At 52.8% G+C, this 25,440-nt stretch overlaps 2 protein-coding genes across 16 annotated transcripts in view; one reads left to right on the top strand and one right to left on the bottom strand.

The window, feature by feature from the left end:
- The window catches only part of ATXN2 (ataxin 2), a 71,289-nt gene extending 70,456 nt beyond the window's left edge, over positions 1-833 (top strand). For 6 of the 13 annotated variants that reach the window (XM_073313285.1, XM_073313273.1, XM_073313272.1 and 3 more), the window contains one exon: positions 225-831. In XM_073313285.1, coding sequence (XP_073169386.1) covers positions 225-253 — 29 coding nt within the window. In that variant the 3' untranslated portion in view covers positions 254-831. Of the gene's footprint in view, positions 1-224 lie in introns of all 13 variants that reach the window. The other 7 variants (XM_073313276.1, XM_073313274.1, XM_073313275.1 and 4 more) reach the window with 3 other exon arrangements.
- Positions 834-7,988: 7,155 nt separating this feature from the next.
- The window catches only part of SH2B3 (SH2B adaptor protein 3), a 92,109-nt gene continuing 74,657 nt past the window's right edge, over positions 7,989-25,440 (bottom strand). For 2 of the 3 annotated variants that reach the window (XM_073313286.1, XM_073313287.1), the window contains exons 3-8: positions 22,613-22,714; positions 20,452-20,543; positions 15,923-16,017; positions 12,898-13,112; positions 12,085-12,256; positions 7,989-8,522 (exon numbers count right to left, since the gene is read on the bottom strand). In XM_073313286.1, coding sequence (XP_073169387.1) covers positions 8,218-8,522; positions 12,085-12,256; positions 12,898-13,112; positions 15,923-16,017; positions 20,452-20,543; positions 22,613-22,714 — 981 coding nt within the window. In that variant the 3' untranslated portion in view covers positions 7,989-8,217. Of the gene's footprint in view, positions 8,523-12,084; positions 12,257-12,719; positions 13,113-15,922; positions 16,018-20,451; positions 20,544-22,612; positions 22,715-25,440 lie in introns of those variants that run through there. The other variant, XM_073313288.1, reaches the window with a different exon arrangement.

Raw genomic sequence — 25,440 nt, 5'->3', positions numbered from 1 at the left:
GTGAACTTGTACAGTGAACTAATACCTGATTTTGTATGGTGTGGAATGGGTGGGGAAAATACGTTGTGCTTTCTTAGGGTTTAGGTAGAAAAACAGCTGAAGGACATCTTAATGCAGGTTTTTTTACAGACTAGAGCTAAATAGTTATCCTGTGATTTGATTAACTACACATTGTTGTATGGCTTATCAATCTGCTATTTACACCTGCACTCTTTTTTTTGCAGTACAAGCCCACCACCAACAGCAGTTGTAAGGCTGATCTGGAGTAACAAAGGCTGGATACCTTTTGTAGGCCAAAAACCTTCCTTCCACTGCTTCTGCCAACTGGAAGCACAGAAAACTAGAATTTCATTTATTTTGTTTAAAAAAAAAAAAAATTGATTTCTTGTAACATCCAATAGGAATGCTAACAGTTCATCTTGCAGTGGGAGAGATTCGGACTGAGTAGAGGCATGTGGGAACTTGTGGGTTATTCCATAATCCCATACACTGTATCAGAGTCCAGCAGGTGCCCAAACTCTGCTTGCTGAAAACTGGAAGTTATTTATTTTTTAACGACCCTTCAAAGTTATGAACTCATCAGCTAGCAAAAGAAGTAACACGAGTGATTCTTGCTGCTATTATCACTAAAAATCAAGACTTGGAGATCCCTTTTACGTCTAACTAAACTTGAAACAGGTTCAGTAAAAAAAATTCTAATCGTCAAACTGATGGATTATTATTTATAAATCACGTTTGATGAAGTGATCACTATTGCAAGACAGTGATGTAACTTTTAAGTTAAGAAAACTTTTACTTTGTAGATAATATAAAATAAAAACTTTAAAAAAAATTAAAAAATAAAAAAAGTTTTAAAAACTGATCGATCTGGTGTGTGTATGTTACTCTTGCCATACTTGATTCTCTAGCTTTAAGATTCTCTCCAATTTAATGTCAGGTAAAATTGATTTGGCATTATGAAATTTAAATAGTATTTGACGTCAAACCTTTGACATGTGTTTCTGTACAAGATATAAGGAGATTTTGTATAACTATCAATGTACCATACATAGTACTTCAGTCAAAGTATCCTACTTTAAATGCCTCTGTTTACCAGAACCTGGGAATGGGCGACCGGGGATGGATCACTTGATGATTACCCCTGTTCCGTTCATTCCCTTTGGGGCACCTGGTATTGGCCACTGTCGGAAGACAGGATACTGGGCTAGATGGACCTTTTGGTCTGACCCAATATGGCCGTTCTTATGATCTTAGCTCTTGACTCAACTGCAGTAGCTTCGGTCCACAACGTAGCATCTTCTGAGAGAAGCAGAATGGGAAGGCTTGAGGCTTGGGGCAGTAGAGACGATGCATAGGTCAGTAGTGTGTGTTGGTGTTTGGGGAAGCTACTTGCCAGGCTGAGCAAGAAAAAGCTGCAGTAGTGATGGGCAAAATGTAGAATGATAGGAAAAGACTAGAAGAAAAGTAAGTGAATTTCATGTGTGTGTTTAGTACATCACATGAACATGAGCTACCTCAGCCCATGTCCATAAAATGTACTGTGATCTTCACCACTGTTCCTTATGGAACATACATCTGCTAACCAAAAGTTAATGGATAGGAGGAGGAAAACAGTGTGACCTGTTAAGGTACAAACCAGTTGTTGCATTTCAAAGGTGGGTTAATAATGTGTTTGTGTAAATATGTACATATTAAATATAGCTGGCAAAGTATACCACGGCTCAGTGCAAGATGAGGCTAAATAGTATAGTTTGTCTTGTAAATCAATCCACTATGTGGACACTGCAATGAAAATGTCACTGCTTTACAGAAGTAATTCTGACAGGCAGTAGGGGGCATAAAACCATTAAATACTAATGGTGTATCTTACTCAACCAAGTGAGTAAATATACCTTGTACTTCTGTTCATCAAATACTCTATTAATAAAGAACACAACATAGCTTGTGGAAGTTGATTATCAAACATTCACGTAACTGGGAGACACGGGGGAGATAATCTTTTGTTGGCCCAACTTCTGTTGGTGAGAGAGACAAGCTTTCGAGCTTACACAGCTCTTCTTCAGGTCTGGGCAACTTACCTGCAGTATCACAGCTAACTACAAGATGGAACAGATTGTTTAGCATAAGTAGGTAACAGATTTCAAGGAACCATTCAAGTCAATGTGGCCTGTTAAAACCCTCCACTTATAGGGAAGAAAGGAAGGGAGAGGAAGTAGCTGGGGGATTGTTAGTGGGTTACAGATTGTTGTAATAAGCCATTGTCTCTTTTCAGTCTGATTTTTAGTATCTAGCAAAGATACAAATTTAAGCTCCCAGGCTCGTCTTTAGAAAGTGTTGTGCAGGTTTCCTTTGAGGATGAAGACTGATAGGTCAGATACAGAGTGATGGTTTTGTGAAAAGTTTTCACCCACAGGAGCTCTGATGTTTTTCGTCTTTTATCATTTTCCTGTGTGAGTTCATTCAGGAGTGTAATGATTGTTTGGTTTCAGCCACATAGTTGTTGTTGGGGCATTTAGTGCACTGGATGAGGTATGCTCAAAAGCTTGTCTCTAGAGACTCGCAAATCTGCAGATACCCATTTTATACCTGCAGCTGTCTGTGGACCATGTTGGCGGATCGGATGCAGATACAAATTTTGTATCCACGCAGGGCTCTATTTGTCTGGCTCACCAACAGAAGTTGGTTCTATTTAAAAAAAAAAAAAAAAAAAAAATGACCTCTCCCACGTTGGCGCTCTAATATCCTGGGACCAACATGGCTACAACACCACGTGTAACTTTCATTTCTAAAAGTGGGGAGGGAGGGCTCTTGTACTCTAGCAGCTATTAGTCCAATATCTGGCAAGTCAATGAGAGCTGGAGAAAATTAGGCTAAAAGTATTAATATTAGAACAAACAGATTCTAAAAACAATTTATTTAAGAGCTGATTTGAACATAATAGCAAAATCGCATTATTCAAGAATAAGTTACTTGTACAGTACATACAGAAACAATACATAGAAAATCTACTATACAAGAATTCTGTGCCGTTGAAAAGTACAGCTTTGAAATAAATGCACTTTATTCCAACAAAACCCTTGTTGGCCTTAATTTGCCTATGGGATAAAAAGGCAGTGAACAATAGAATGCACTCAACTCCTACACTGTGGGCCTATGCTGGCTAAGATAACATCCTGTTCTCATACAACAAGCTCTTACGTTGAAATATGGAATATTGTACTCAAACTTGTCAGTCAAGACTGAAAGGCTTTATATGCATGGTACAGTAAAACCACATCGGCTCTAAACTGACAGTTTTCTGTGGTCCAAGGAATATCAACAGTTAATTAATATTGTGTCACTGTGGCACAGACTAGGCTGCCTTAATTCTTTGATGATGTTGGCTTGATGCTTCCTCTGCTGGACCTGGACCTTTTCCTCAAAGCTTCGCTGTGGAAGGCAGCCTTGAAGCAAAAGGATCAATGAGGTTGCTGTCGGTGTTCTAGGTACCCTGTTCTTAAATGCTGGGTTAGCCTTTCCCTGTTGGGTTAGCCCTTTCAGAGGGCTAGACCACAGTGGTACTTCGTATTGATAACACGTCTCCTACACAGCCTGTCTACCAAGAGGACATGCAAGAGTTGCCTGTAGGCAGTGCCTGTTTGTCAGCAAATAGCAAGTAAGGCCTTTCATAAGAATAAGGGGGTGTAGAGTTGGGGGCGGGAGGGAGGGCTTGGTTTCTGTTTTGGCACAGCCGGTAGGCTGGATCCCAGTTACCTGCTACACCAGGCTTCTGTCCGGCAATAGGCGTAGCAAGTTGAGGCACCACATACTGTTATGTCTTCACTGTGGAACACAGCTCTAAATTGCTGCTCTGAAAATAGAAACATTTCACTAGCCCAGCCACCTGTTGCTGCTGGGGAAGAACAGAAATGCTGGTCTCCTTTACGGTGCCAGCCCTTAGACAAGCTGTTTTCAATCAGTCAGCCTCAGAGGTAAGACTTTGGAACCAATCAGATTTAATTTTGTGTGCCCCTCCTCTGGACCCTGAGACTCGAGCAGGGGCTGAGAACTTAGGCCAAAGCAGGCAGCTTGCTGGCAGTGTTCCCCAGTATCTGGTAGTCCCAGAGGCAAGGCAACTGTGCTCGGCTGCTAAGGTGAGAAATGCAAAAGTTCAGTGTCCCCCTTTGCCTCTTCATTGAAAGCAACTGTCTTGAAAACACTTCATAAATGTGGATAATTCCTTGGCCTACAAGCCGTTATTAATGTGCTTTTAAATATAGAAAAATCTTACAATAAAAGTCTACGTTGAAACATGCCACACACCTTCGCTGGTTACTTGGCAAAAAGGTCTTGGAGAAGTCCGCAAAATTACTTTGAAGTCACTTATATTTCAAGGGCTTAATGTTGCGTCCCCATGTTTCTACTAGACGAGCATTGTGTGTACTGAGTTAGTTATGAAATAGTCCTGGCAGTACAGAAGAGGAAGGGAAACTAAGTCCGACTTGGAAATGTATCACAAGCCAACTACTTTCTAGCAAGGATGGATTTCTGAGAAGGTCAGCCTCCCATGACTTGGGAAAACAGATTACAGAACTGACCCTGCAATTACTGTATAATTGGTTTTAGGACCCTAACACCAAAGTGAGGGGTTGATGAGAGGCTCTGTTGGAGTAACAGAGGGAAGGACTGGAAGAATATTTGCCCAGTTAGGGAAAGTAGACCTTTTGGCTGGAGAAGGAAAGGAATGAGATGGGTAGAACACTGCAGGGGAAGGCTGTTGACTCCAGGCAGGCTGGAGGTGGTGAACAGACTGTTTGTTAGCTTTCAGTGTACAGTTCCTCAGATTCCATACAGTCCCCTTCAGCAGTGGAGTACTCTGCCAGCCTTTCATTCTGGATTATCAGGTTTCTTTCTAGCTTTGGCTAACTTGACAGTGAAAGTCCAGAAGGAAACAACTGCAACTTTAGTGTATAATCAGAGCAACTTTCCAACTAGGTACTAGGAGAAGGAACTTATAGTCACATGTGCTTGGATTTGTTCACACAGGAGCATAGAATGAATGAGCACGAACTTGGTGTATATTGTATTAAATAAGAAAAGCAAGTTCCATTTAGTCCATAAAGAAGGCCCTGGCAAGTGAACTAACACCGAATGTGTGTGCGCGTTTGGTTGCTGTCACTTAAACAGTAAGACTTAGGCCAAAAACCCCAACTCAGAAACAGGGGGGAAGGGTCGGATAGGAGGCGGGGGCTGGGCCATGCCTGGCTGCTTGGGGAGACACAGCCTCCCCTAACTGGCCCTCCGTACAATTTTGGAAACCTGATGTGGCCCTCAGGCCAAAAAGTTTGCCCTCCCCTGCCACAGCCTATCACTTTGGGCTTGGGAAATACCTTGCCTAGGAGAAGTCCTCCGACAAAAGTGGGGGAACAGAGATTGATAGGAGCTTCAGCAGCTTCTTTGCAAAGCTGGGATGAAGTTGAGACTGTCTTGGTTTTCCTGTCCCTTGCAGTGCATTAGAAATGTGTTGGGGGAGGATAAGGGCACCGGTCACTTGCATTCCATTTTTTAAAAATTGACTGATTGCAGAAATCCTGGCCCAATTTATGTATATAATTCTATGGCCTGAATTTTTTTAAGGGCCTTTCCACAAAAGGAGAGACTGACTTAACAAAGTGTGGTCAAATGCACACAAGTGATCTAGAGGGAACAGCATCTTTTGCCAACTTCCAAGTTACAGTAATTGTAAGACTACAGTGGCTTTTCAAGTTGAATGTCTTTCTTTTTTTAAACATTGCTCCCTTAAGCCACATTCCAGAAAGTCTCTTCTACCATACAGCCCCTTCTGGTGTGGCCCAACTCTGGCGTAGCTGAGATGCTTTACCTTGGGAAACTGGTTGGGTCTAGTGATGATTTTACTAATAAACTAGAAGGTACAAAAATTCTTAATTACAAACACACAAAGTTCGTGGGTTAAAGGTTGAATTTTCAAATGCATCTAAGTGAATTAAGGGCATACATTTGTGTTGACTTGCAGATGGACCTGAGCTCAAGGTATTTAGGAGCTTTTGAAAAACCTCACCTTAATCTTTAACTAATGTGAGAAGAAGAAATTGCCTCCGTGTACCATAAATTATGGGGAGTGACATGAAAGTATATAAATGTGACTTGGTTTGAATGGTAGAAGCTGATTGCTGAGACATTTTTTTTAAATAGCAAATTAGTCCCCTTCATATTTGATGATACTCAGTTGCTTTGCATGCTGTCCCTAATACTTTGTGTGAGCTTTGGTGGACAGATGCAGGTAGCTGAAGCTTTCTGATGCCAATTTGGAATTTGGGGTGGAAGTGTGTTTTTTCCCATTTAAGTACAGTAGCAAGCACCATGCAGTGGATTCTTTTTATATACAACGAGGTGGGGCATTAATACAGCTGTGCTTTTCTTGTGTACGCTGCATGGTGATGTCTCACTGGTGAACTTTTTTTTTGAGTGTAGAGAGGAATGGGACTGATCACTTAAATGGTTCTCATCTCATAGGATTCTTTACTTCCTCAGTAGCAACATACTGGTGTTGGGTTGATTTATTAGCTCGTACCTTGTAAGAGCATTGGATCTCCAGCTGTATTCTGTGGAGCACTGAGTGGTTACATAATGCTGGCTCGCCTCACTTCTGCTGCTGGTTAAACGTTACCTTCCTTTTCCATCTAAGCAATTGCTGTCCTTTTCCTCCACAGGGATGTTATAGGAAGGAGGTGGCCTGCCTGATCCCGCATGAACACAAAGGCATCTCATCCACATTAAGTGTCAGACCCTCCGGGGGGAGGGGGAAGGAGGAAACAGCTGAGAAACTTTTCTCTGTTCTATAGGGGTTAGTGAAATTACCTATTTATTGTGAATCTATAAATCTTAACTCATAACATACAGCTCTGCACAGACCCCTGTCTCTTGGTAAAGAAGCACAAAGGCAAATATGTCACATCTCCTCCTGTAACTGTAATTCTAACTGAGGAAATGCCAAAGTCTAACCCTAGTCACAATAAGGTATGAGGATAAGAAGCTTCATTAGTGCACCCCCTTTTTGGGTAACTGTTACAATGAAGGGGCTCATGTTGCTTCTCCAAAAATAGCAAAAGCACTGTCAAAAACCCAACAGTCAGTGATTTTCCTGAGACCTACAGGTGAGGGGGATACTGGGGAGAAAAGGTTATACCCACTCTGGCTAGAAAACATGACACACAGGGAAGTCGTATTTGCATAGCTTGACTTAACAACCCTCTTTAAATACTAGATCATATTTTGTGGTTTTTTTTTTAAATGCAAGCAATGGTGGCTGTTTGTCAACACCCCTCCTACTTTGAAGAACCAAGCTGAGGTAACATATTTGGAAAAAAACTTTTGCTTAACTTCAGACTTGTGCCTAAAAGATTTCAACAGCAGAAAGGAAGTTTTACTTCAAGGCTGTGCCAAGATGTCAGTCTTCTCTTTCGTCCTCTGATCAGTTACGTTAAGCCTCTATTAATAGGAGGAAGTTAGTGTTCACTTTTTAATCGTGGCTAATAGATGTGAGCATTTCTTTTGCCCATAGCTGTAGCAGTGACTTCAACAGCTCAATTGTTGGTTTAAAAATGCAAACATGATTGAAGTTGAAGCCTGTACGCGCCATATCCCAAAGTAATGAACCCACTCTTACCTTAGCCCTAAGGCTACTGCTCGGTTAGAAATATGGAACTATGACTTGTGCTACTGCAGCACCTTCCTTGGCCATCAGGAAGTGATTTTTCTTTGTTTATGCACAGCCCAGATCAGTAACTTGTCGCAAAGAACGCCAAATCCAGTTTTGTCCAATTCTGTGGCTGTAATGGACCATTCCAGTTTCTTTTCTGGGCTGAGTCGCATCAAAAAGGGCAGTGAAGACCAAAAGCAACTGTGACATGTCTCTGTACCAATGACTAAAAGTGTAGATAGTAGCCTAAAGGGCAGAGAGCCTGACAGGTTAACAGGAATGACGTGTAAACAGTAATAAGAAAGCTTTAATATGTAAAACAGGCCCTTTAACAGGCCTAAGAGAGGGATAACACCCATACTGGAGTGAACAATTTATATCTCTTACCCCTTCCCTTACCAAAAAAATAAATCCCTAATTACATTCTTCTCACAGGGTTCCCAAAATCTATAGCAGAAGTTCTCTAACAAGGCTCCATGCCAAAGTGCGTGGTTTGCACCCCCCCCCACCCCATCTTGTCAGAGGGGCGTGTATTGATTGTCAATAGCCCGAATGTGGCCCCTGCCAGGGGAATCCAGCTCGTAGTCAGAGTCCCGCTGCCGGCTGGCATGCGTGATGGCCACATTGCTGTCTCGGAGGCTGTTGGCCAGTTCTTCTGGAGAGGGCACTAGATGGAAGATCTGTTCTGGCTGAGAACTGTGGTGAATGTCATCTGTCATGTGTAGCCGGGGGCAGCTGGAGGGACTGATGCGGGTATGGCTGAGTTCGGAGCTCCAATTCGGGACGGAGAACGGGAGCAAGATGGTGTTATTTGAGCCCAAACCTACAGGGAGAGGGGAGAAATCCAAGCATTAGATAACTGGCCAGGGTACGTGCAGGATCCAAAGAGAAACCTAAGCCATGTTGGGTAAGTTTCCCTGGCTTTGTGCCTTAAGCCTTCTCCTGTGGCCTTCCTAAGCACCTAGCCCTTGATCCTGCATGGACCCTGGCCAGTTATCTAATAGTGGGGGAGGGGCAGCACTAAGGCACACAGAACTGGAGGTGGTCTGTGGTCACTATTGTTCTCCTGTCCAACCTCTCCCTGCTCAGGGCAGCTCTTATTCCCCCTGTTGGCCAAGGTACACAGTGCTGCTGTACACTGAAGAGCTGGCTGCTAAGGCAGAGTGGGGAAAGCTCTCCTCCAACGGGGCGGGCAAACATCTCCTTGGTGCAATTTACAGAGGGGCGGGTACTTCCCCCTAAAGCATCTGTCCCACCAAAAGGGGCCTAGGCAGCTCCTGCTCCGGGGCAGAGGCGTTGAAGCCTGGGGGTGGCCTTGTGTTGCTGCGCTCCACCTCGGGTGACCCGTCCCACGCAAAGGGTTTGGTCAGAACTCCTAAACAGCCTGGTATGAATCAGATCTCCGTGAGCCGCCCCTGTGGTCAGTGGTTAGGGCAGCTTCTCTTTTAGAAAGAGGAAAAACACAGCCTGACTTTCAAACTTTCTGTATCGGCAGAGGCACTTCCTGCTCTGAACGCAGGTTCCCAGCCCTGTGCCCTTGCTGCCCCAAAGAGCCAGTGCGATCACGGGCCTAACAGGCTGTTGCTATTCGCTACTGCTGCATGCAGGAGAGAACTGGACTTTAGGCTGCAGAAGAGAAGAGCGAGGGGGGATCTGATAGCAGCTTTCAATTACCTGAAAGGGGGTTCTAAAGAGGATGGAGCTCAGCTGTTCTCAGTGGTGGCAGGTGACTGACCAAGGAGCAGTGGTTTCAAGTTGTAGTAGGAGCGGTCTAGGTTGGATAGTAGGAAAAGCTATTTCACTCAGAGGGTGGTGAAGCACCAGAATGGGTTCCCTAGGGCGGTGGTGGAATCTCCATCCTTAAAGGCTTTTAAGGCCCAGGTTGACAAAGTCCTTGCTGGGATGATTTAGTTGGTCCTGAAGTCTCTTCCAACCCCCATCTTCTATGAGTCTCCCTCCTCTTGCTACCCCTTCAGTGACTAGCTACCAGCACCAGCTCTAGGAATGCTCCTCTCAGCAGCTCATGCGAGTCTGAACGTTATTTAGGCAGTGGCAGCTTTGCTCATGTTTGATGGTAGAGCCCATAGCCACCCAAAGGAGGGACTGAACTCTTCAGGGGTGAGTGCCCTCTAACAGCCTCCAACCTACTATTTTCAGCAAGCCTCTTGGAGCCTAGCCCATACTCCTCCCCCTACCTCTTGAGGCCTGAACTACCTCCTGCTTCAGTTCAATCAACTCTTTCCCTCAAATTAGTATTCCCTTTACCAGAGCCACAGGCTCCAGTGTATGCAAGGTCTTTGCTCATTGAAGTTGGCTTCACCCCACATAATGGTAAAGAGCAAAGGGGTCAATTGTTCTCCACGTCTATGGAAGACAGAACAAGAGGTAACCGGCTTAGCCACGAGGAAAAGCTTTCTACCTATAAAGCTAGTTAAGTGCTGGAGCAGGTTACCGGGGTGACTGTGGGATTCCCATCACTGGAGGCTTTTAAGAACAGGCTTGATAAACACCTGTCAGGGAGGGTCTAGGGTTAGGTAGTCCTGCCTCAGCACAGGGGGTTGGACTCAATCTCTTGAGATCCCTTCCAGCCCATTCCTGTGACTCTAGGGGGAAGCTAGGCGCTTAAGATTTCAGCCACACCATGTTACCTGACCATGCCTTTGGTGGTTTTAAAATGTACTGAAAGAGGATGTGAGTTAGAACACAGCCCTAAACTGAGTTCCTACTCCTATCATGGCAGCGCTCAGTACTGCTCCCACCCTGCCCTGCCCTGCCCCTGCTCATCTGACTCTCCAGCTCTTGATCATAAGGCAACTGAATGACATGGCTGGGGGCTCTTTGGAGTTCTGTTTTATCCAATCGAAAACCCTTGGAGCAGGAACATGCCTCTCTAACCACCTGGGAGGTCACAAGACAGCACTCCAGACTTGGTCAGGACCGCAGCCGACCCCCCTCCACTGAACCACGGGGAGGAAGTTAGCTAGAGCCACTCGCTTTGAACTGTGCTCAGGGGAACTCTTAAAAGCACAGCTATTGTGGTGCCGTACCTGCCCTGGGGGTGAAGAGGGCTGTGCAAGCTTGTCTGGCTGCCTTCAGCTGGGGCAGCAGAGCCCTTGGGCCTGGGGCCCGCTGCAGGCTGCACGCAGAGGCAGGCTAGTAACTGTGTTTCCTCCATAAACTGAGCATCAAAAGCTTAAATAACCCAGCATGCAATTAGTCCATTGTGACCACGGCAATGCAATTAACGTGGAGAAATGAAAAGCTCTACCCCTCCTCTAAACGCCACCTCGCCCTTCACAAAGGGGCGGGGAGGGAGAGGTAAAAGCATCTTTCACACGTTGCTGTAAGTTAAGCAAGGGCAGAAGCAGCCAGCAGAGCTAGACGCTGCACCTGGAACCTGATGTGCCTACGTTCGAGCCTGTGCTGAACGGCTTCTGTGATTGCAGAGCCCGGCGGGGTAACCCCCAGTGCAGCAGGAGGCTGGTTCTGGAAGCCCGCTGGCTTGGCCTGGCCATGTGTCACACCAGAGAGGTGGGGGAGAAAGTGGGTGGTTTGCACAGATTGGAGCCGCCCGATGTCCCAGGCTCTTAGCACAAAGAGGAAAAGCACTGCTGATTCCCAGCAGTGCGTGTAACGCAAGGGTTGACAGAGAGGCTCCTGTAAAGGGCTCTACCGTTACACCAGTTATTTTTTATCCCAAGTGTCAATAAGCTCCTGCCCGAGTCTCTTCCCTCCCGGGGAAGTGTGGCCAGCACTGTGCCTGTATGACAGCAGCAAGCAGCTGGGTGTTGCCGGGCAGCGTCCCACCTGCCCAACGCTGGGGAAAGGGAGGGGAGGGGCAGGATAGGCCTGGGGGCTAGTTGAGTTGAGCAAACCGTACACCAAGCCCACATCCCCGGCCAAAGGGGGCCAGGAGCCACCTTCGATAGCTGCAAGCCATTCACTGAGCACCTGGCTGCCAGCTCTTTCCAGCCAGGACAGGGTCTGCTGAGGCACAAAGATACAGCAGGGGGGGGGGGGGGGAGTGTCAGCCTGATAATTATGGGCGATGCTGAACTCTAACCCCGTGGTATTACGGTGGGCTCCAGCCGCTACTCTAATTAATTAAGCCAAGGGCTAATGCTTTGGCTCAGTTAACAGAACGGATGCGTTGAGCAGCGTCGGCTGCTTGGAACATGGGTGAGGCCAGCCAGCCTGGGGGGCTCGCAGAGAGGAGGGGCTGGCAGCTGCCCCAGGAGCGACTGCCAACTGCAGCTGTGCCCAGAGCTAGGGATATATGGTGGGGGAGAGGGGGCAGCCGCTCTCCAGCGGGGCGATGGAGGTGGGGAAAGAGACAAACTTTCCCCTCTGGGCCGTGCACAGGTAGCCCCTCCTCCCCCTCGTACCGTGGGACGAGGCGATGACCACCACGTAGCTGGAGAGCTTGACGTCGCAGGCCGCGCCGCACTCCAGGGGGATGGGGCACCGTTGGAAGTGGTGCAGCATGTCCAGGATGGAGGGGAAGCGCAGGTGCTGTACGTGGCACTGGCCCCGGTTGGTCAGTGAGAGCCGCAGGTGCTGCAGGGGAGATGGGCGGGTTACGAAGCTGCTGGCTTGGCTTGCCGGGGGTGGGGTGGGGGTCGTCGGACCAGCCTGGCCTTCGTCAGGTTACATCCTGGGCCGCGAGGGGTGGGATTGTCTCCTGCCCCGAGGGGATGGCGGAGCCGGAGCAGCCATCTTTCCCCAGGGGCTCTGAGCCGGCACCTCGCGGGGAAGGTTTCTGCAGGTGGGTCTATGGCTGGAGATGGGCCAAGGACCCAGTCTTGTGCTCAGAGCCGTCCGCAAGGCATAGGGGCCTCCAAAGGCCGAGCACTGGAGCTCAGGGGAGGCCTGAAAATTGCCCTGCCTCTGGCTCTTGGCTCTCAGCCCTCAGAGCATGGGCCCCGGGGTGGCGGGGTCGGACACACCCAGGGTAGGACGGCCCGAAGCTGAGCAGGAGCCTCCACCCAGGGCACTTTAGAAACAAGGCTGTCCAACTCACCACTGGTGCCACTCTCTGGTCAGTAGGGAGAGGGGGCTGGGTGCGCGGGTGGGGGTTCAGTCCCTTCTCTGAATGGTAGTGGTCGGTGTGTAGAGGGCCAGCTGTCTGTCAAGTTGACCAGAGGGAGGAAGCCCTGAGCAGAAAGCAGGGCTGGCAACCCCCCCACCCCCAGCCCTACCTTCGCTCTTCCTTGGAAATTGAAGGTGAGGACGTATTCGCCCCTGCGGGTTTCGCTCTGTCGAACGAGGAAAACCCCGTGGCCTTCCAGCCCCTGCAGCTGCACGAGCTGGGCGGCTTTGACGCGCGAAATGGGGCCGTGGAACCAGGGGTAGGCCGAGAGGAACTGGTCGGTTTTCTGGCAGGCCGGCTCTGGCTGCCCACAGTGCATAGCGCCTGGGGAGGGAGAACAGCATTAGCGCCATGGCTGTCGGGACGGGCCTGGCGGGAGAAACGCTACAACTCCACCGGCCAACCCCTGAGCAGGGCTGGGGGGCTCTGGGAAAGCGGAACCCTTGGCTACAGCCCAAGTGGGCACAGCTTGACCATTCCCTGGTGGGCCGCACCCCCCCCGTGGGAGCAGCGGCTTAAAATCCCCATTCAGCAGAGCAGGGCTCCTGCTCTCTGGCAAGCACCTGGCACAGCTTGGGCAGGACTTGGTGCCAATAAACCATCCCGAGGGCATCAAGCAGCAACAGCCCAACTGGTGCCAATGCGAACATGAGGGGATCTCGCTGGCGCTAGGCCCAGGACTGCCCGACGCCTCGTCCCCCTCATCCTACCAGAGCCATATCCTTGCTTAGCTACTGTCTCTCACCATTACTGTGCGTCACGAGCCTTAGTGAGAGAAACCGCCGACACCCCCCCCCCCACCATCCTGCCATGCCGTGCAACAGGCTCCCCCAGCATGGTTTGGCTTTGAATCAGTCCCTGGCCACTTCTGCTTTTAGCCAGAGCCTGATTTACTCCAGGTCCTTCGCCTTGCGGTACCGGCCTTCAACCGCAGCACAGTGGGAGCTGCGTGACACTGAAACACAGCGTTCAGACTATCAGTGAAACCCTTGTTTCCTGTCAACTCAACCTGAGAGCCAGGCAACCCGAGTTCCTCTTTCCAGAAAACACAGGCACCAGCCGGACGTTTCAGGGTTGGAGCAGGAGAGAATCTCCAGCTCTCCCTGCGCTCTGCCCGCACCTCCCAAAGCAGCTGCCATCATGATTCATATTTAATCGCTTGACTGGAAAGAAGGCAAGAGCGGCGTGCTAATCGGCCCCTCTCGGCTTCGGAGAGGAGCCCGCCGCTGGCACGGTGTTGTGAAGCAGCTTTGTGTGTGAGCGTCTGATAAGCAGTTTCTTGGCAGAGGGTTGGGAGCACGTGTCTTGCAGTGACAGGTGAGCAGAGCGAGAAACTCTCAGAATCCTGCTCTGCAGGGGTCTGAGGGTGCTCAGCTCCCTCCCAGATCCAGGGGCCTTTTAAGGGTGCTGAGTCCTTTGCAGGATCAAGCCCCAGATCAGCAGTTCTACCTGCCTCCCAGACCCACCTGAGACACTCCCTGGGTGATTGGCACTAGCCCCCCCGGTAAGTGATGCCCCCTGGAGCCGTTCTCTCCAGCAGTGACACATGGCAGGAGCCCCAGGACTGCTGCAGGCTGGTAAAGGTCTGGCTGCTCCATTAGCCCTTGGCGAGGCGTTGCCAGGTGTGCTGGGGCGGAGGAGGTTGGGGGTTTGTAGCAGTGCACGAACTGGGGCCTTTCAAACTCTAATGAGACCGTCCAGCCCTATGACTGCTGCACTTGGAGTCACTCCTAGGGGATTAAGCGGTTAGGAGCTCGCTGAGCCTTTGACTTAGCGAGAACTCCATTTGGGGTGCCAAGGGGCTGGGCAGGGGGAACCAGAGCCCCCAGCACAGATCAGCCACCCCGGAGAAAGCTCGGCCCAACGACTGAACAGTTACCTTCACCAGCCCTCGGGAGCCTGCTGCTGCTTGGGGCCGAGCGCCCACTGAGTGGCTCCAGGACCAGCTCGGCCCTGCTGCGGCTGGGAGAGGGGCAGGGGGCCTGGCTTCCAGCAATGCTTAGGGCATGTTTAAACACCCCAGCAGGTAGGCGGTCACTGGCTGGGGCTATCCTTTACACAGGAGCATTGATTTGTGGGGCTTACAGCCAGAAGGCACCCTGTTGATCATGGAGCCTGAGTTCCTGTGTAACAGGCCAGAGACCTTCACCACCCATTCCTGCAGCAGACTCTGAACACCTGGCGAGCTAAAGCACTGGCCCTAGGCTACCTCTAGTTACTCTGTGATTAGAGACCCAGTCTGAGCCCCCCAATCCAGCACGTTTAGCCCAAAGCGGGGTCGGCTCCTGCTTCTCTGCACCCTCCGAATGCACTGATGGCTGAGGATGAATTCAGGAGTTTCGTGCATGGTGGAAAAGCAGCATTCAGCCCAACACTGGCCCATTTCCACAGGCTCCCGCCCTGCTGTGTTTTTTGCGGTTGCCTCCGTGTTTGGCTCTGGCCTGGGACTCAGCAGATCTCGGTTCTATTCCCACTGAGCTGCCAGGTGACCTCGAGTGAGGCGCTTCCCTGCTGTGTGTCGGTTTCCCCTCCCCCTCCTTGCATGGCCTGTCTCTCTCGATTGCAAGCGGCTCGGGGCAGGGACGGTCTCATGCTGCGTTTGTGCAGCACCCAGGGGGTACTGATTTCTGGCTGGGTGCTATAATAATGCAAATAATTAATCATCCTAATCGGCGTCAATATCAGTATGGTTTGGGGAAGGGTGTCTTCTGAGGTGCCCACCACCTGCAGGGGGGCATAAGGGCAGACCGCTGTAAACACGGGCTTTACACAAAATGCATTCGCATGCTGGCAGCAAGAGAAGTAAACTACGGGCTGTTTGGAGCACCGAGGACATGGCGAAAGAGGTTAAAATGACTGTAAAGCTCAAGTGCATTGTGGGTCTACACCGCTTTGGTCAGCACGAGACGGGAGCAGTGGATGGAGCTCTGGGACAGGACCCATCGCTCCGGGTTCTGTTCCCTGTGCGACCACTGGGTCGGCGTGGGCCCTCGGGCAAGGCACTGAGAACCTGATTTGCAGAAATGCTGAGCACCCACAACTGGTGCTGGGCTCCCCTACCCCACAGGCCCTTTACCCCACTGGCACTCAGCGCCCTCACTTTGTGTTGGGGCTCTCCCATGCAGGGCACTCACCTTGGGTAAGGGAGTCAGCGCTGACAGTGGCAGGGCTGGACGTCACAGTGTCAGAGAGCTGGCCTGAGAGCAGCTCTACATCGGCTCCCCCGGACCTGCCAGAGAGACACAGGAAGGATGTCACGGCTTCCGCCGCCGAACCCAGGTGGAGAACCGGCTGCTCCGCTCGGCAAAGCACCAGGGTGAACAGGAGAAACACAGCTCCCTTTGTGCAAACGTGCCAGGCAGACACACTGCCTGGAAGGGAACGTGACAGCTCAGCCGCTGCCCAGAATTCAGGGCTCGCGAGGACACAAAATGCTGGGAAATTCCAAGTGGTTTTTATGAATTAAAAAAAAAAATCCAGTGGAAACAAGTTTCTAAACGCTACGGCGCTGCAGCACAACGGGGTCCTAGTGCACGGGCGTTCCCAAAGCCATCCTGAGCAACATCCCCAACCGGCTGCAGGGCCTGGGCCATCGGCCAGCCGGCCCAAAGGAAACACACTGCAGAGCTGCAACCCCCCTGCTCGAGTCGCAGGCCTCACGAGTAACACAGGATGGAGAGAGAGAGAGATGTGTGGTTTTAATTGCGTGCACACACACACGCTGGCCCTACAGAAATGATAGAAATGTCCCCTGACTGTGGGCAGGTCACAGCCCTGCTTTCTGCCTCAATTTCCCCATCTGTCTACCACCTGTGTGAAGGGCCTTCAGGCAGCAGATGGGGATGCTCAGGGGAGGAGAGAAAGGATGGTGTCATTCATCTCACTGGAGTGCCCTACTGGGAGGGGGCTGCCTGGCCAGCCAGGGCCGAGTATACGGGCAGCCTGCAGAACAGTGGAGAAATACAGTGCTGAGCTCCTTGAGGCTAACGAGACACAGCTGCCAGCCCTGGAGCTGCCCCAGGGGCCACTCAGTGCACTGGAGCAGCCTGGGAGGCACCTTTGGCTTGCAGCAAATGCTGCGTTCAGCCCCCGCCCTCTCCCTGTGTTTGAGGTGGGGGCAGGTTTCCCTGTGGGACTCCGCTCCCTCCTCAGGTGCAGCTGTGAACGCGTGGGACGGGGCTGAGGTGAGCACCCAGCACGGTGGGGCCCTGCTCCTCTGGCACAGCTGCGATGCAAACAGGAACCGGAGGAAAAGGGCACATGCTGTCCTGGAAGTGCATCAAGTATCCCCAAAACACATGGGGGCGGGGAGAAGACCTCAGGGACCCCTGCAATGGTGCTGGGCCCTCGAAGAACTACCCGAGCTGCCCCTGGCCAGACCCCACTATAGGGGGTGGTTACAGCCCCTCCCCGACTCCCCTGTGTCAGGGACCATCCCCACGTGCACAGCAACCCCCCTCTCCCTGGCCCAGACAGCCCCCACCACTGCCCCAGCAGCAGATGACACTGGGGCGGGGGCAGACTTCTACCCAGCAGGGCGCTGCACCTAGATCTATGAGCCCCATGGTCCCCCAGGCTGCCAGGGGCTGTAAGTCCAGCCCGAGGGCGCTGACATGGCTGGGGCTGATGCTCCTGGTGCAGTCAGGACCGAGGTTCTGACGGGCGCTAGGCCCTCGGGGCCGAGGGATGGGGATCCGGGGCCAAGGGCTGAAGCAATCCGCGGGGCGTCAGTTGGGCCGGAGTCCAAGCGAGGCGCGCAGGAAGCAAGCCTGAAGTCATGGGAACAAGAAGCAGGGCAGGGACCGGGGGAGCAGAGCAGAGCACTCCGTAAATCACAACAGGGCTTGGCCCTGACATGCCGCAGGGTATTTCAATAACAGGAAGTGCCTTGCTTGCAGGACTGGGCGATAGCCGGGGCTTCCTTCCCAGGGGGCGGCACTGCCCCTTTGCTGCGCCAGCCAAGTGCCCCTCAGAGCCAGGGCCCCCTTCGCCCCTGGCTTTCCAAGCAGGGATTTGGGAATCACGCCAGCCGGCCCCTTCTGGGCGCTCTGGGAACACAGGCTGACAGCTCCCCCTCACGAGCCAGGGAACCACAGTCCAAGGCCCAGAGACCAAGCTCACGGAGCGCAGCAGCACAACCCAGCCTTCGGGGCTCCCTGCCGATCCCTTCCAGCTCACTCAGGGCTTGGGCTGAATTACTCCCCAGTATAGTTCCCGAGCCCCATGTGAGTTACACCAGGGATGTGTCTGGCCCAGCATGGCTGGGCTGGCTTGCCGCTAGACCAAGGGAGCCTGGCCATCACCCTGAGAGCCCAATTCCCACCCAGCAGGGGGTCAGGACGGGGCAAAGCCCGCGCCCCTGTCCTCAGTCAGCAGCAAGGCCCAGCCTGGGGGGACCCACAGGGATGAACATGGCCTGGGAAACCTAGCAGAGCAGGGCTGGCGTCAGCCCAGGCAGCCTGAGGCGTGAGTGCGTCCCTGGCAGGAGCAGAGCCACGTGCCCGTGGGAGGAAGAGCCTATGAGAGGAGATGGCGCTCAGGGGCTCCTGCGAGGCGGGACAGGAGAGCAGCCCAGCTGGGAGGTGCGATGCTCCGGGCAGCAGCTTGTGCCGATGCAGCCCTGCTTGCGGGGCCCCAGCTAGCCGGCCCTTCACCTCCCTCCCTGGAAGCACCTGCAGCGCATGCCCCATGGCCCCACTTGCAGAGCTCTCCGGGCAGTGCAGGCTGGTGCCAGTGGGCACAGGGACCTGCCGTCCGCCCAGGGAAGGGAGCCATTTGCTCTGCCCTGCCCTCACTGCCATCCCAGCAGCAGCACGCAGGGGGTGGGGAACCCCAGTTCCCACCCAGCCTTACAATCCAGCCAGCCTGGCTCCTGGCAGGTGTTCAGAACATCTGGCTCTGGCCACTTGTTAGGAGGGCTGGCTGCCAAGAAAGTCTTGGCTGGCATTTGGGGGAATCCCCGCCCACCCGGGGGCAGGCTCCGAGCCGCAGTTGCAGAGGAGGCTCTGGGGGCAGGGGGTGTTTCCGTTTGCAATGCAGACCAACCAGGGGATCCTCAGCTGGCAGGGGGGGGGCTGCCTGCAGTGCTTTAAATGCTCCCCCAGACAGCTGGGGGCTCAGGCATGGGCACTAACTCTATGACAGGCATTTACGGCGGCACTGGCCAGCTGTATTTCCATATTAGTGCCCGACCCAGGTGGCTCTGCCAAGTGTGCCAACATCCTAGTCTCTGCCACCGGCGGGGGCTTCGCACCAGGGTGCTGGATCCCGAGGACCCCGCCCTCTGTGGGCACTGATCCTTTGCTCACTTGGCTACCAGTCACATGCGCTCACAGCTGCCACTGGGCCTTTCCTCTTGGCAGAGGGCTGGTTGCAGACAGCCATGAAAACACCATGGTTCTTGCACAGACTTCCTGCTCCTCCTGCAGCTGCTGTGTGGCTTGACCTCTGCAGGACCGGCCCAGTGCGGGGGCAGGGACGGTTTCCAGGACCCTGCCCAGCTCTGCGGGAGTTCAGGGCTCTGCAGTGCATGGTGGGTAGGAGCAGGTTCCATGGCTACCTCGCTCCCTGGATCGCCTGCCTATTGCCCACACCGAGGGGCAACCGATGTCACCTTCCTTTCCTGGAGACGCTCGTTCCCTATCAGCTAGTGGTATTGTGGGCTGCACTTCAACCGGCTCCCACCCCAGCCCCGGCTCCCACCCCAGCCCCGGCTCCCACCCCAGCCCCATGAGCCAGTTCCCCCTGCCCGTTGTGCTGGATTTGAAATCCAACATTTGCAGCAGAGAGAGGGCAGGGGGCAAGTGGCCGGGGAAGAACATGGGCAAGTCTCCCGGCAAGCTGCATGGCACCGGCCTAGTCTCATCTGCCTTCCCTGGCTGCAGGAGGCTGGAGAAGCCAGGCCAGCCACGCTGCATCCTCGCAAAGGGCCTGGGACTGTGGCTTGTAGCACCTGTGTCTTGATGCAGCTTCTTCCTGGAGCCAAGATCTGGGCACATGGAGCCCTGGGGCCTGGCAAAACTGTTGGCAGACTGGCCTAGAGAGGCTCACTTGCCCAGCTTGGCTTTGCCAGCCACGGCTGCAGGCTCCACCAGTGACTCCCCTGCAGCCCTCGCTCAGGGTGGCTGGAAATCCCGGCCCAGAGACTCCCCTTCTCCCCGGGCCCTGCATGGCTCAGGCAGGGGGACAGCTCTGCCCGGTCCAATCCAGGGCCTGAGCCCCTTCCCTTCCCTCCGACTCCAAGGGGAGCCAAAGGCCCAGAGCACCCAACAGGACTGGGCCCTACATGGGCAACGTTTTCAGGAGCTCAGCTGACCTGCCCCGTGCATTCGAAGGGGCTCAAAGCCACCCAGTCACCAAGAAGCTACGAGAGCCAAAGGTCGGTGTCCTGAGGCCCTGGGGGTGGAGTTTGGATCCAGGGGAGGGTAACAAGGGGCAGCTCCTCCACAATCTGGCCTGGGCATTCCTTCAGCTTTGCGTGGGGAACGTGTGCACAGACGATGCCCGCTGAAGTCTCAGGCTGAGGCCCAGCCCCTGGGGAGGGAATCGCACCCATCGAGTGTAAGTGTCAAGAGCCATCTGTTCCCAGTGTCACATGAACTAGGGGTCAACCAGCTGCTGCCAAAATAAGCACCCGAGCAACTGGCCCTAGCTTGGTCCTTACCCTCGGGTCATACATTCTTTGATTTCGGCTGTCCAGGAACTCAGCTGCTGCTCGTCGCCAGCCTCAAATACAACGTCTGTGCAGTTATTCACCTAGACAGGAGAGAAGGGGAGTGTTGGACGGACTCCTTGTGGCATGAAAACACAGCTATCCTGTCCTGCCTAGGTCTCCACGACCTAGCCCACAGGAGCGGGGATTTCCGCTTGGATCCTGAGAACCAGCTACAGTATCACTTCCTTTGCAGGCTCTCCCACCAGCCCCTGGGAGTTCCCTCTCTGTTCTTCCCTCTGGCTCTCTGCTTCCCTTGCTGGGCAGCCGTCTCCAGTGGAAATGATTCACAGCCTCTGCAGCAGAAAGGAAGGGGAGGAAGGAAACTCTTGTGGGGAAGGCTCTGGCCCCAGGGCGGGGAGATCTGGGCCACTTAACTTCCTAGAGGAACTTGGCCACTTATGGCCTCATATTCCACCTGCCCCTCACTGGGCCCCCATGTCTGGACGGCACAAGTGACTGTGGTCAGAATCTTGTCCCTGCAGTCAGGGAACTGAAGAGCAAGTCCTGCACCATGGCCCCTGGAGCCAGCGGTTCTCAAACTGCAGTGGCCCCCAGACGGCTCTGCAACTTGTACCAACTGCTTTTGTGGGCAGAGGACAGGATGTGCCAGCCCCCGGAGAGAGAGGACTGCTCGGGGAGAAGGAGGTCAGGCAGCAGAGTGGCACCAGGAGCGTAGCAGATGAGAGGGGGAGACGTGTGCTTTGCATAGGGCAACCCCAGCACAGACAGGGGCCAGAAGCCCATCTTAACGCCCCCGTGTGGCTGTCACATCTCTGGGAGCCTTGGTCCCCAGTCTAAGGATGGGAAACCTCTACCAGAAGAACAGGGGCAACTAGGTGCCCACAGCGGCATGGGCGCAGCTCAGGGGCCTGGCAGATGTGCCTAGAGGAGAGGATACACGTGACAGACTGTTCTCCCAGCTCTGGGATGGGCAGCAGGCAGAGAAGGGGACGACAGTCTGGGGAGGGGCTGGTGTCAGCTCAGTCGTCCCCTCTTGGGGAAGGAACGGGCAACCCCTGCTGTGAAGAATCTGGTCACTGAAGCCTCTACAGAGCAGCAAGGAAGGCAGGCATCAAAGAGGGGGTGACAGACGGCAAATCGGCTCCTGCAAGCCCCCAGCCTGGGTTGCATCTACCGTCCTGCTGCTGGTCTCCAGGGGGCCAGATCCCAGCCCAGTGCATTGTCCACACAGAGAAGTACTCTGCATCTAACGAGCATGACTGTGAGCTGAGAGGAAGCTACGAGGGAGGGCAGCGGCCTGAAGGAAACACCTAGTCCAAGCCAGCAGCACCCACTCCCCCCCACACCCTCGCAGGCAGAAGAGGAACTGAAATTTGGCATCAGAGCTCCAGCAGACACGTGCTGTGAGAGGAGAAGCAAACCCCAGAGCCTGTGATGTGCCCTGAGGCAGCTGCTGAGCTGGTGCAAGGAGCTGCTCACCCAGGCAGGAGCCCAGATCTGCTCGACCTGCATGCTCGGCCTGCAGGCCCTGGGGCTGTTTGAACAGCACCTCCGGGCCCCATTTGGAACGTGACGAGGCCGCGTGTCCTGTACACGCCCCGGAGCTGTCTCCAGTGACAGGGCCTCTGGGCTCCCCACCCCAGGCTCAGGAGCCTCTGCCGGGCCCCTCAGCGCTAGCAGGAACAGAGCTGCGGATGCGGCAAGGCTCTGTCAGCGGGCACCACTGGATGACAAGCGGCAGGCACTGGCTGGCACAGCACAGGTGTTAGCCCTGTAAAGTGCCCCTGCTGCCCCTAGGCTGGTAACTACTGGCCTGTTTAAACTCAGACCGCTGACAGGGGCAGAGAAAGAGACACAGGTGGAGCGTAACAAAGGGCCGCTCCTAACTCACGCACCTGAACTCCCAGAGCTGCCCCGAGTGCTCCGGTAACCCTGCCGGGAGAGGGCTCAATCCCGACCGAGAGCGGTCACGTGTTGGGCCGGCCCTGGAGTTTCACAGAGCATTCGCTCCCTGCTGCAGGACTCTGTCCGGGGCTCAGAGACAGGCAGGAGAGCTCTCTCCCCCCACATCCCAGGGGTCACTGCCTATAGAACCCTAGTGCCGGTCCTCACAGGCCTTCCATAAGGGCAGGGAAGATGCGGGCCCTACCTTGAGTACAAAGGTGTTCATGTTGTCTGGCATCTCGAGGCGGGTGCATCTCCGGATCTCTTGGACAGCAGAGCAGGCCATGAGCAGCTTGGGTTTGGAGCACTGGAGAGAGAAAGAGATCGAACGCGCGTAACCAGAACCCTGGCATCAGGAATGACACAGAGCCACCGGGAGATGCTTAAGGTTGGGCCTCATCCTTTGTGATGCTGAGCACCCTCTACTCCCACTGCCCGGCATGGGAACGGAGGGTGCCCGCACGTGGCAAGAGGTGTGCTGCAGGGAAAGCACCGAGACCTGCTCCTAGCAGGGGAGGAGGGGGAAATCACAGACTTTGGCTCTCTGCTGTCCTGGCTGAATTGATACTAGCAACCTTGTGGTGAAAGGTTCTGGGTCCTGCATCCTATCTCCAGGGCCATCCAGCATATCGCCCAGCAGAGAAGTACGCTGTGTGCCAAGATAGTAATATTCTATGGAGAAAGGTTAAGCTAGTAAACAGTTCTCATCTGCTCTGCAGCCCTGCATCTTGGCTGCTGTTCGTGACCCCTGCTGGAGCCCAATTTGGCTTCAGTTAAATGAGACAAACTTCAGAACAACTTCTGAGGCAGCCCCTGGCATTGCATTTTAACCTCTACTGTCCAGATCTGCAGAAACACAAACCAGTCCTTTGTGCTTAAGCAAATAATTGGCACAAGCTACCAAAACAAGGCAGCGGCTCTGCAAGGAATCACAATCAATATATTGCACAACATCTGGCCCCAGTACCCTCCTCTCAGACACGCGGTGCAGTCAGCTTCCTTGCAATCTCCTAATGGGATAAAAACAACAGACACCAACCGGCCTGAAGGCAGCTGATCTCTAACACATGAGCTGTGCTCTTTCTCCTAAACTTGCAAATCTGGGCTCCTTGCTTTACCCAGAGAAGAGCTTCAGAGCCTCATTGTTTACCCCTTTCAAGATTGACATGTGCAAGCAATTGCTTTTTAATCAACAATAACTATGGGAAAGTACTGCAAAAGTAAACTACATTACCGCATGATATGGTTCCCAGATGCAGGCTAAGTTTCCTCCCACAAGTCAGGGCTGCCAACTTGCATGGCCCTGCTGCCATAGGGTTCTCTAGGCCTTCCAACCTTGGTCATTCTTGGAGAACTAAATGATCAGCTTGATTTTCAAATCCCTATTTATAGGCCAGACTGCACAGAGCACGAGTGGAAAAGGCACCAACATTTCCAGGCCTGTTCTCAATTAGGCCTTTTGTTGTAGTCTGAAACACGGCAGTTTTGATGCTGCAAATCAGGACCCAGTGCTCACCCAGCATGAAAGGTTCGCAGGCCTCCTGATACCCCTGGGCAGAATTCTGCAAACAGCTGTAGAAAACAGAAATTATCTGTGGCGGGACTTCAGTGGAGTTACACCAGGGGAACGCTGAGCCTGTGGACTTGAAAATCTGACATGGGATGCAGCTCTTTAAGCTTAAAAGGCATGATCAAGATTTGGCAAAGTGGTTAGTGATGTGGGATGCCCAACCTTAAAGGGGCCTGCTTTTCTGGGCATGGATGATCAGTGTTACAAGCATGCTCTCTGTTGGTGTACATGTCAAGAGTTAGTTAACAGATAAGGTGCCAGTAGAAAATACACAGTGTCACATGGGTTTGCTATGATGAGAATGTCGTTGTGCCCTGCAAATGGCTCCCTTTGGGCAGCTCTTTCCATCTGCTCTAAAGATGGGGTCGGAAGCACTGGGAGGCCCCTTTAAGATGCCTGGGGTTGGGCACCCAAACTCAGTAACCACTTTGTAAAATCTTGACCCGTATGTTTTTCAACCCCCCGCCCCCCATTTTGTTATCCAAGTGACTAATTATGCAGGAGAGGATTAAAACTCCATGAATCCTCAACAGCAGAGTTTACTTTTCACTGTGCTTGTTGTTTGTTTAAACCCAGATTTGGCCCCAGACAAAGAGACTGGAGAAGAACTCGGGCCATTCACTTAGCACAACGAGAAGACTCTCAGCCAGTTCCTCTCTGGCAAGAATTCCCACAACCAGCATCAGCAGCACATCCTCATATTTTCCTATTCCCAGACATCTAACGAAGAAGTGCCTGGGTCCGATCTATCCTGGCAGCCTTGGATACATTCCTGACTCTCGCGTGGGCTGCTGCGCTGGCCTCTAACTGAAACATCTGTCAGAGGACACCGAAAATCCCGGAAGGTGTAAAAAGGATCCTGGGAACTGCTGCTGGGCTGGGCTGCTCAGCTGTGGTTTAAAAGAACCAGCACTTCTTCCCTCTCCCCAGAAGAAATTCCCCCGAGCCCCAGGCTCTGGGGACCCCTTAAATCCTAGTTATACCTATATAGGTGTACATAAAATCTCCCCACTGTATTTTCTACTGCATGCATCCGATGAAGTGAGCTGTAGCTCACGAAAGCTTATGCTCTAATGAATTGGTTAGCCTCTAAGGTGCCACAAGTCCTCCTTTTCTTTTTAGTTATACCTATAGGTTTTATGGGGTGCTCAAGGCTTTTGTTGGCCCGCTCCAGGGAGGGGAATTCCACCCTAGGAAAGCTACGCAGATTCGTTTAAATAGGCGGAGTAAGCTAGTGGAAGGAGCCAGTCAACCTGACTTCAGTAAAAGAGCAGGGGCCCAGACAGCCCCGCTGCAGGAACATCATTGGTCAACCCTCAGAAAGGGGAGGGACCAGAAGGAAGGGGGCCAACTAGTCAGGTGGGGTAAATCAAACAGGGGTAAGAAAGGGGAAGTGCCAGTCTGTTGGAAATCCTGGGATGGTGGGTGGTCTCCCAAAGCAACAAAAGGCCTGTCCCCGCTGA

This window comes from Lepidochelys kempii, chromosome 15 (assembly GCF_965140265.1).
Source record: "Lepidochelys kempii isolate rLepKem1 chromosome 15, rLepKem1.hap2, whole genome shotgun sequence".
In the NCBI taxonomy this organism is placed as follows: domain Eukaryota; kingdom Metazoa; phylum Chordata; order Testudines; family Cheloniidae; genus Lepidochelys; species Lepidochelys kempii.
The sequence above is the reverse complement of the archived record's forward strand: the minus strand, read 5'-3'. Positions and strand labels throughout refer to the sequence as shown.